The 11,757-nt window shown below is 37.1% G+C and overlaps 1 protein-coding gene and 1 long non-coding RNA gene across 2 annotated transcripts; one reads left to right on the top strand and one right to left on the bottom strand.

Moving 5' to 3' along the window:
- Nucleotides 1–4,481: 4,481 nt before the first annotated feature.
- Nucleotides 4,482–7,644, top strand: LOC136180504 (uncharacterized). The gene is made up of 2 exons (XR_010667137.1): nucleotides 4,482–5,357; nucleotides 7,388–7,644. It is a non-coding gene; the product is annotated as an uncharacterized lncRNA (long non-coding RNA).
- A 700-nt stretch (nucleotides 7,645–8,344) lies between these two features.
- Nucleotides 8,345–10,657, bottom strand: foxg1c (forkhead box G1c). The gene has a single exon (XM_020644603.2). It carries the CDS (start codon nucleotides 10,614–10,616, stop codon nucleotides 9,381–9,383), a length of 1,236 nt encoding a protein of 411 aa, XP_020500259.1. The 5' UTR covers nucleotides 10,617–10,657; the 3' UTR covers nucleotides 8,345–9,380.
- Between the last annotated feature and the right edge of the window lie 1,100 nt (nucleotides 10,658–11,757).

Genomic DNA, 11,757 nt, shown 5'->3' on the forward strand with positions numbered 1-11,757 from the left:
TCAATGCTCACAGACTTGCTTCAGTTTCAGCCACTGTTTTACTTGTTGTTTTACTTACTCTGTCATTTTTTAAATTTCAGATGGAAATGTGTTCCAGAGGTTGTTCCTCTTAATGAGAAAGATAACTTAAGTAGATGATTTCCAGGGGAGGTGATTTGTTACTATTATCTAAAGATGACAAGACTCCAACAACTAGCCCTTCAACCTATATGATGTTATAGGTTGTCTGTCCATACCCTCAAATACGAGACACTAAGAGATTTTTACTTTTTAGCCATAATTCTAAACCAATCACTTCAGGCTGCTCTCCAAGCCTATAGTTCCCCAGATTTTATGATATACTTACACCAAAACAAACAAACAAACAAACAAATAGAAAAAACAAACAAAACATTTTTTTTTGTACTGGGCTTTGAAAGAGCTCTATGAAAGTATGACTGCAAGACCCCTTGCGTATGAAATGAGAATATTTAAGTTTTTGGCTTAGAGCTGAACGACATACATCGTTGGAAAGGTCTCATCCTGGAGAGTAACATATGTGAAGATGAGGTTTCAATATGACCCCTCTTTTGAAATAATGCCCTTTGAACCTTGAACCAAGGGCATGTTTGAAGGTTTATACCTCAGCAACAAAAGGGGCTACAGACATGGGAATAACTGTTTTAGAGAGGTCTTGGAACAAAGTACCATGTGAGGGTAGTCAGCTCACCAAAACAACAGGGGAAGCTGCTATATATGGTTAAAATACATTTTAACAAATGTATCAATTATTTTTTAAATATCTGATAACATAAATGTGTTAACTCCCCTGTGTACCCGCAATTAAATATATATTACTTCTTAGGTAAGGGAAACACTGAAATTTGTATAAAAGACTACAATTCCTCACAGTCAAGTCATACAGCTTGATACTGAATGGCGCCATAATTGTAGTCTTTTCCGTTTCCAAAAAGAGGTTGTAACTAGGATTATAAAAGGCTTACAAAAGATATATTTACTGAATATGTCACGTATTTCGTGTGGCCGAAGTATTTATTGTATAGTACATATATGATATATGTTAAAATAAAGTACATATATCACATAACTTCTGATATTTTGACTGTTATTCTAGAAGCGGTCATTTTGGTCCGTATGTCTGGCATTTTGCAAAGCGCGAACAAAATTAGGGGTGTAAAGATGTATATCTACCCATTATATCTAATATTTACAAAAGCCGAATAGGTTTTGTGACATAATCTAGACTATATATATTTTAAAAAGTGATGGTGCTGGTTTAATTTACACAATTTTGCGATTTTAGTAGAAATCACGTTTTGTTTTGGGAATTCTTCCAGTTTCAACTTTTAATACATAAATATACATATATCTGCTGAATATATCTTATTTAAATTACAGCCGAATTAGCAGTAACATGGAATCTCTGCAAAAATCGGTAAGAGAAACTAAAGTTGATTTCTTATTTCATACAATTTAGACAAATTAGGACTCGAATATGCCGTGGATTACAGCTTCCGCATGACGTCATTGACTCACAGCCAATGGAGAGGCTACACAAGATTTACAGTGTAAATGTACATCAATAGCTATTTTTATGGCATTTATCTATGAATAGGGCAATTCTATACAATCATAAAAAGACTTAAGATTATTCATACATACTCGATTAAATGTATAAAATTGGTAGTCATAAAGCAAATACCATATGGTTGTAAGCTTACATTTATTGGTTGTGCAGTTTTTTTCTTTGGCAATATTAAAGATATATGGCTGTAGATTGATTTATTACTCAGTTGATAGAAAAATTTGAAAATGTAATTCTGCACAATTTCAGTCACTTAAATGTTCTGTCCACAAAGGATATACAATGCCATGTGCAATATACATTATCTGCTCTAATTTGTCCTTTTTTTAATAGTCTTTCTTGAATGCAAGTTGTTTGTTGTTGTGGATATCTTGTTTATATATATTGTTGTTTGTGCACTTTGAGGTGAAGCATTTCTAATTTCATTGTACAGTTGTATACTGACAATAAAATCTTTCTATTACAATCTTATTGAGATACAAAAGACCACAATTCCCCATACATATTTTATTTTCAAGACAGAGAAAAAACAAAATAGCACCTCTGCATGAGATATCTACATGCCTTAAACCACATAGTGTTGTCCTTACCTAAAGTACTGGCATGGTATATTACTTTATTTTGTTGGCATGATAAAACCGTGGCGTGATAACAACTGGACACATATAATCAAGACTCAATATTTGTACTGATCACTGTGCATTTAGAGACCTCTCTTCTGAGATGTAGACATAAAGCTACAGCCATGTGTAAAAAAAACAAGCGGCACCCTCTTGTGTTGGAAAAATGAGACCTATGTGGAAGTGTAAAAAAAATAAAACAGCCCATACTAAAAAGTCAATTTTAACAGCGGAAATAAACTTCTTTACAATTCGTTTACAAATGATTTAGGTCTTAATAGTTAATGTCTTTATCAGCAAATATTCTACAGGGATTGATTTTATTTAATAAGCCACTCATTTTGATTTTATGAAGGATACTAGTTATTAATGACATGACCGATCCGACTGCAAGCGAACACATTTTAGTGGTTTGTAATGAGGCTAAAGACTCCCCTCAGCTGTTTGCCTGTTAGGTTGACCAGTTTGCCAAAGGTAGCAATTCCAATAGGTAGACTGTCATGGATAGGCTACAAAAACAGCTCTTCAGAAAGCAATGGGTGACGTAACTCTGTCTTTATAATTCTATTTACAGTCTATGATAATTTAAAAAAACAATAACATCTTCCAATGATACAACACAGCCTCATTTATTCACTCCGAAGACGCTTACTGAAACCTGCCTGATTTGTATTGTTTTTGTGTAATTGTTCCCAACATTTCAAAATATTTGCTTCAACCCACCAGATGAGAGCCACTCATTCACACTGTTTCCAAATCACTCTCATCAGAACTCTCATAATCTACTTCATTATGGTTCACTAGTATCTCCTCAGGCCCATCCTCCAGAAGAGAAATAGCATTTGGTCCCAATGCCTGGCTTTAACTTGAGCAGACAACTTGGAACTTTTCCTTGACATCTGCAAGCCTTCTCTGAAGCAGACATAGTAGCCCACGATGCCCCTCTTCAGTGACACTGCCTAGAAAAACAAAAGAGAAATTACATCATTCCCATCAATGGAATGTTGCCCAGCTAGTCATAAAATTACTTTCATAAAGAACGACAGCTTTAGTTTTAGTGCCAAGGAATTAAAAAGGCAACAATTAATAGTCTCAAAGTGATGATGGACCTTCTGTTTGTACAAATGTTCTCCAATTTGCTATTAAATATGATTGATGTACTTTTTGACACACCAACTCCTTCCATGTTTCAAGAACAGTTAGGCCCATTCTTCAAGATATATTTTACTCACCAGACAGACCTTAAACTGGCACCAACATTAACAACCTAACAATAAGATGTCCTTTAGGGAGAAGTTTTAAAATGATGGCAAGTCACTTTGTCCAGTCTTCAGCTTCTTTACCACCTCTTTTCTGTCTTTGTTGTCAAAATCAGGCTAAGAATGTAGCTGAGCCAACTCTTTATCCCCACAACATAAAACCAGTGCTCTTCCCCTCCTACTTCATTACCTTGCATCTTTAACTTCCTCATAACATTTGTGAAATACCATGTTCTACAGACAAATGTATCTAAATTTCTGATATGCTGTAGGAGTGCCATTGTCACTGAAGTTAACTTCACTACATAAAACAATCAGACTAACTATGTTTGTTCACAAATGGATTTGAAGACCTTCAAGTAGGGAGATATCATTTTTTGCATAATTCACTCTAGTATAATTACAAGTAGGCAGGCCCAACTGGGTACTGCCTGGAAGTATTTCCCCAAATGTACCTAACAAAATAGAAATTAGCAACAGGGATTATAACTAACTCTTGATTTCTTAAAATGAACTGTCTTGGCACCATATTAGCTCAACCTGCAAAATATAGTGGGTTTTCACACAGACAGACTATTGACAGGTTTTGGCCGCACATATTTAAATTGAGCTGGAGTTAATTGGAATAAAGGAAATTGACGTTAAAAACTGATTCTATAGTGGTTTTCCCTGTATGGCACATGATGTTGGACAGCAAATGCAATAGTATAACTTCTGCAGTGGGGGTTGCATGGTGTCATTTTCTTTTAGCAGATATGTAAAGCTAGCTTCTTACCACTGCTTCTACCATTAGACATTTCTTCTATCATTGTCCTGATGATTTCAGGCCAGCCTTCTGAGGTAGGTGCAGTGCTGTCTCATCTCTCTCATCAAAATGATCTTTTCCTCTTGAAGCCACACTTTTGACATGAACTCCAACTTCTCCTCAATGATTCGCTCCACATCTGGAACCTGTTCATTGTAGAACTTCATTGTTTCTGTGACACACCGAAATGTGTTGTCACATTTTGTTATTGTATTTGGTTATTTTGTATGAATATTATACAAACGTATCTGTGTTTTGGTTAAAGAAGTTATTTTGAAGTTGTTCCTGTATATGCCACAAGGGGGCAGCACCTCTCCTGCTGAGCGGGCTGTTTATTGTCTTTGCTGCGCTCTGCTTCAGTCTGGCAGAACCGACAGAAGAGTGAATAACTACAGTCGACTCAGTGTGTTTTCTTTGTCTTTTACAGGTTAGTAATTGAAGTTTAAAACACAGAACTTTCACAATATGATGTAGATTTAATTCCACTTAAAGTTTTATTGGTTCTATAACACTTTGTTGGTCTTATGTTTGTAAAGAGAGTAAAAACGGTTTTGAGTGCTAGCATGCTAAGAAAAGTGCCTTGTGCATGACCGTAACTTTCATTTTCAATTCCCTTCTGATTTTCAGTTGGTCAAAAACGCTCATGATACTGTGTAAAATAAATAAATAGATCATTCATTCTGTTTATGTACAAAAGTAAGATTGTTCCATAAGTTAAATGTTATTTGTTTATCTGGTAGCTCTGTCAGTTAACATGGGTTTTTCCCATTGAAAATAAAAAAAGAGGCAAATGCTAGTTTAGGTAATTAAACCATAATGAGCTTGTGTTTACATGGATGTTAATTTGAACAGTAAAATTAGATTTTGTATTTAGTGAATTAATCAGAGTGTCTGAAAAGCACTTAGAGAAGTAACATATTTTGTATGTTTTGGTATTTAAACATTTGTTTAATAAAAGTCTGGCAGAACGACAGAAGAGTGAATAACTACAGTCGACTCAGTGTGTTTTCTTTGTCTTTTACAGACATACTTTAAGCTGTAAGCAGGTTCCATTCTTCTTCTCTTTCCCGGAGTTTCCTTCGTCTAAGGTGCCTAATTTTGTTGCTGTCTATAGACATACAAACAGAAAACACAATGTACAAGCATATGTATGCAGATATCAGAAAACTAAAAGATTACTTCTTAAAACAGAATAAACAATCAATTAATCAAATTGTAAGAAAATGAAATAACTTGAATATCATAAAAGGCAGGCCTACTTTCTTTTAAATAAAGACATAAGGTATGTGAGCTGTAGACTTCTCGATACCAAAACAATCCAGATGATGCATCTGCAAGTAATATAAATGGAACATCAAGAAACATTTGTTTAATTGACAGCTGAAGATTATGTTGGTCGTCACCACTGGTAGCTGCAGACTCTGACAAAAACAACAGCAAGTATTCAATTGTTATTTAATTTATGATCAAATCAAAGCCACATCACAAATAGAAGCCAGTGAAAATACAGCTCCCACTGGCTGTCATGTTAGGAGCATGCCAACTAAGCTATGCTGATTTAAACCAAAGTCTATGATGTAGTAGTCTAATGTTGGGATATATAGAAGCCGTAGGTTCCTAATCTGGAGACAAATGTCTGAATCATCGATGTCATTTACTGATATAACCAGTTATTCAATAGTCCTCCCATACTGACCATAAATAAAATACCTCCCCTGTCTTCATGTTAGAGGGAGGCCTGACAAAAGTTAGGATTTATTAAATGGCCCTTTGTGTACAAAAGATAAAAAGCTAAAACAGAAATTGCCTGACAGGTGTTACGGTGCAAAGAGTGACCGCGTTAACTGGAGACTTTCACCCGAACGCGTCTGTTGGTGTCCTGCTCACAACGGAATAGAAACGGATAGAGCCTCTTCTGTTAAATCATTCATTTACAGACGTATCTAAAGAGTGCATTTTGAGGCATTTGCGTGGACACCTTTCGTGTTTATTAGATGCGGTTACCGCGAAGAGCACGTCCGCATTAGGCTGTAAGCCATCAGATGACACGGTCACTGGTCACACCGTAACACCGCCAGTTAACACGATCACTGTTTACACAGAAACAGGTCCAAATACTGATCTATCTTGTACTGCTTCAACCTTAGCTAGATCTAATATTAGCCCAAGTTTATCAGGTTTAATTTGAGAAAACATTATTGTAGAGATAGTCTTTAAACTAGCTGGGTAGCTAAATGCTATTGCTAAATGCATTTTCATTACGTTACTACTTCAATTTCCTCTCATGTTAATAACCTTGGCTCTCTACCACCACACGACATGTATTTAGCATGAAAAACAGTCATAGGCAACCTCAAATATTTCAAACTTAGATTAATAATAAGTTAATAATAAATATTAATCCCGGGTAATTACTCTTACCTGACAGGAAGGAGGTTTGGAATACACTGAAACACTTCTCTTTTGTCCGCGATGGATGAGATGAGATGAGATGAGATTCAACTTTATTGTCATTACACATATACAAGTATAGAGTAACGAAATGAGGTTTGGCATCTCACCAGAAGTGCAATGTTGACATTGAGTAAATGTTGACATTGAGTAAATTATCGCCCCCTGCTGGTACGGCACAGATCACAGGCGTGTACATTTGACGCTGAAGACAGGCAATGCGTGACACTGACACGCATCCTCTAGTGGACCAACGTGTCTATTACACGCTTTGGCATGATACCGGGTTGCAGGGAAGTATATGGGGCCGTAACGATAATGAGCGTTAGAGCTAATGATGTTCTAGTTTAGCAGTGAGAGCATTAGCTTTGTGTGGTATCATAATATCCTCAAGATTATTGTGAGGTGTTGTTCTGGCAGGCCGTCAACCAACGATCTCGAGGAGCCTAAGAGAGCTCAAGAGCTCCCAGGAAAGTTTCAGTCAATTTCTTCATTCCATTTAGCCACTCTCTCTCGACCACTTCCTCCGTCTCCCTGCTCTGGTGATCAGATGATTTGGGTTGTTTACTCTTTACGTAATAATCCAACCTGACTCTGCCACATCCTCTCTCAATCCTGCTGCAGTCAAATTTTAAAACCTGTTCTAACTGTCAGTTTGACATTTCAGTATGCGACCCTCCTCCTCCGCCTGTCACCTCCATTCCAGCTCAGGAGAGTCCAGGTTCAACCTCAGAAACCCACTCCTCATCACATCCTGCATTCTTCTATCACCACCAGGGTCTGAACTCTAAAGGGGGGCATCCTATCCTGCTGTCGGCATCGTTACCCCTCAGAGTACGTCATGATGATGGCGTCTAATCCTCAAATAGTCTACTTTGCACATTTATTTCCTAAATTGTTAAATAAATAGTTGTTCATTCTGAAGTTAGTCTCTCCTGATTGAATTTCTATTATACCGATATATCACAGCTGCATAATGTTGTGTTTTCATTCTTTGGCCCGATTTAAGGTTTTGGTTGTGCTCACAAATTTAGAAAACAGCTAATCCGAAAGCACTTCAATCTGAGATGTAGGAATATAAAGCACCATGAAATGTTAATCCAAGAAAAGAGCTAAATCTTCATTACTTTTGTAAAATACTTAATTTCATTACACAACGAATTTAATAGTCTAATAATAATAATAATAATAATAATATGTAAGGGTGCCTTTCAAAGCACTTAAAGTCACGTTACAAAGCAGAGATAAAAACAACAAAGTAACAACAATGAAAGCCATGATATGTGCACTGCTGGGGGACTGGAGAGATAAAGAGACACACGCTAAGCAGTGAAGGCTACACAAACAAATATTAAAAACAATGGATCTATTAGATTGGAGGGACTGGAAGTGTCTGCCCGATTAAAGTATTATTATTACTGTGATTATGATTGTGATTCTTCTTGTTAATAATATTAATACATTCAGTCAATGAACTGTTACATCATGGGGTCTCCTCAAGCACGCGCCAGGTGCACATTTTGACTGAAAAGAGGGGAGCATCCGATCGGGACTATTTTCCTCAGTCAGATATGAAAATGACGTCGATCCATAAAGCCCCAGTGTGAAACATTTAATGACATAACCAAGAACAGTCGACAACAAAAGTTTTTAATGAAAATCATCTTTCTTTAAATACCCGGTCTAATTAAATATTGATGTAATATATCTTATTTGCCATATTAACGAAATTGAAGACAATAAAAGAAACCCAGCAGATTGTTACTTAATTTTTTAAATCACCTTTTTATTTTAATAAATCAACGACTCTTAAGCTAGTAAACTAATCCATGACGTCAGCCTCATAAACCTTGTAAAAATCATTAGAAGCCCAAAGCCTGGACTACATGATGGGAAAAAAAACAATGATATTTTTTGTTAGTTTTGTAATATTAATGGGCTACAACTCATCTGAACCTCAGATCTACAATGGTTCCCTTTTTATTACTGAGCCAGCACTTCGTTATTTATTTAAAGTTGCTTCTTACATGAATGTCTTCTTTTTTACTGGACATGTCTATGTCTATGGAATGTGGTTGTTTTCTTACGTGAATCTGTTTGTTTGTATGGGATATGCTTCTCTGTGCATTTTGTTTTTTAAACTGTATAAAGTGTGACCTTATAACGTATATGCACCAACCTGGAGTGGCGCTCTTGATCTCGTTGATATACAAGGACATAAAGGCTTTCAATTTTAATTCAATTCAATACTTGAGACAGAGATTTCATTTCTAAATAAACAAGTGAATAGGTTTAGACACATTGAAATATACTAAGAAAACTTTTAGGTATCCTTACAGATGCAGAACAAATGACCATCAAATTAATTTTAAATAAATTAAATTTTGACCATGTTACACTAAAATATCATAGAATTAGAATTATATTAGAATATATATAATAATATAATAATAATATATATTACATACACATTTCTGAGAGTGGCGTCTTAACAAGAGCAAAGAAGTTCCCATTTCAAATTAGATTTTTTTATTTATTGGGGCCATATTTGTATTTAATCAAGAAATTAAATTCTTTATTAGTGTGGTAGTCTCCTATTATATTATACAACATATTATAAATGGTAGATATTATGATGAGTATGATCCTAATCTATTGTTCTAAATTCCATCTCGATCAGAGCCTGACCTGACCTGAGGGCAGCAATATGGCATTTGGTAACAGCACCCCACGGGCTCCAACAGACTGTTGTTGGATAGGAATTGTCCTGGTGACGTCCTGGTTGTGGCGTTTTGGTTGGCGTAGTGGTTGTGAGTATACTCATCTTGGCACGGACCAAACGTGCTGGTACATGGGATTTGGCGAGAGTACAAGTAGCTGGCTTTTCCGGAAATCAGACCAAAGGAGCTTTGATCGGTCAGCGGCAGGTTGCGTGCAGGGATAGATGCGGAGAAAGCGGTACAGGCAGTGCCGGTCTGATGGCGACGAGACTGCGTGCAGCTGACTCCGATGTAGGACATCTGCTGGTGCATCTGCACGAACCGGTCAGCGGCTGCAGCACTTGTTTCACTTAAGCGTGGTCGTTGTGGAACTACCGATGTGGCGGTGTTATGGAGGCGTGAGTGAGCGCTCAGGTAAGCCTTTGTTCCAGAATGTGTGCGCACTGGTGTTGGGAGAGGCAGAAACGGCGGCACCGGCCAGTAAAATGAACCTGCTGAGGTGAAGGTCATTCCAGTTGCAGAGCTGGAGGATAAAAGATTACCCTCTCCTCTTTTAAGTGCAATCCTCGCTCTGGAGCCAACTGTGGTCCTGCGCCGGAGTTTACCTGATGTGCCCCCTATGAAGACGTCCTCGCTGCAGGGGTCCAGCATCCAGTAGTTGCCTTTACCTGGGTCGTCATAGTGGCGCGGCACTTTAACGAAACACTTATTTAGACTCAGGTTATGCCTGATTGAATTCTGCCAGCCTTGTCTTTTTTGTCTATAGTATGGGAAGTTGTACATAATAAACTCATAGATCCCGTTGAGTGTAAGCCGTCGTTTGGGACTTTGACGGATCGCCATCATGATGAGAGCGTTATAACTGAAAGGAGGTTTCTTAGGTTCAACGCTTACTGCTGCGCCCCCGTGTATCTTTGAATCTCCTTTTCTCAATTCTCCATTCCCAGTTAAAGTCCCCTGGTTGGTCTGTTCTTCAGTGTGCCGTTTTGGGATTTTGCTGTCCATCTTAGAGTCAAATATTATCTCTGGACTGTATTTCTCTTGATGTGCGTCTCCTAGTTTCTGGAACGGGGAAAGAGACTCCTGTTCATCCATCAAACCCACTCGCCTCCACAGACTGCCGATGCTGAATAAAGAACTGTGATAAAACCGCTCCGAAGTTTTATAGTGCTCCATTTCAGAGCACAAAGTTCGAACAGTGTGTGGTGATCAGATCAGGGCTCTTATAAGTAGCAGGGAGGAGTCTGACCAGCCGGACTGCATAATCACCGGGGGGGGGGGGGGTTTAAATCAAGACATTTAAGTGACAAGACATCGAAATAATCTCTTACCAAAACGATAATATGAAGGTAAGGTATTGAGACCTCTAACCCTGGAGCTAAGCAGAAAGTGACAAATGTTCAGGGCCTTGCACCAGGAGATTTTTAGGCAGAAGCTGTCTGTTTTTCTTTTTTACACAACATTGTAAGAATTTTTCTTTATCTTGACAAAAATAAATATTGAAAAATATTTTTTTCTTAAAGAAGTAACTTAATCCTATAATTATATATCCAGAGTGTCGTTCAACAAAAGTAACTTTAACCTTAAATAAAGGTTATTATTCAAATAATATTAAATATTTAAAATGTTTCATTGAGTATAAATGGAGCTTTCATCTGTTTTAACATCAGCTCAGGGGGAGCTTGATGTTAATCAGCCTATATCTGTATCAAAACGACGAAATTAAGATCACTATTACGCACTCAAAAGCTCACATAATGGCATTTTGGAATCGTGGTTAACTTATACCATTCCAGACTTTTTAATAGATAATTACCATATATATAATTATCATATATACTGCATGTCGCTATCTGTACATCTCAGTTACTGTCCATATCTTTTCCGGGGAGTTCCTGCCTCCTGAGCTCCTCGGGATCGTTGGTGGCCGGCCTGCCTGAACGACAAAGTTTCTGTAGAAGGCTGTTTCGTCATGATCCTGGACTTGCCCAAGACTTCTGCCTGTTAAAAGGAAGTTTTTTCTTGCCACTCTAACTTTTGCTAAAGTGCTACTCTCGTGATGGATAGGCAAAGGAGACCAAACAAATTAACAAATCAAATTGATTGATTGATTGATTGATTGATTGATTGATTGATTGATTGATTGATTGATTGATTTATATATTAGAGAGAGACCGCCCTGATAAAACTCGAGATGCAGTTGCCAGTTGTCTTTTGAGTCAGAAATATGCACATTCAATAACAAATATTTAAACTGAAATTGAGATGCTGCTACTGGTTTTGAATTTTAAAAATCAACCTGCAATTAGGCTAAAAT

The sequence above is a fragment of the Labrus bergylta genome, chromosome 11 (genome assembly GCF_963930695.1).
Source record: "Labrus bergylta chromosome 11, fLabBer1.1, whole genome shotgun sequence".
In the NCBI taxonomy this organism is placed as follows: domain Eukaryota; kingdom Metazoa; phylum Chordata; class Actinopteri; order Labriformes; family Labridae; genus Labrus; species Labrus bergylta.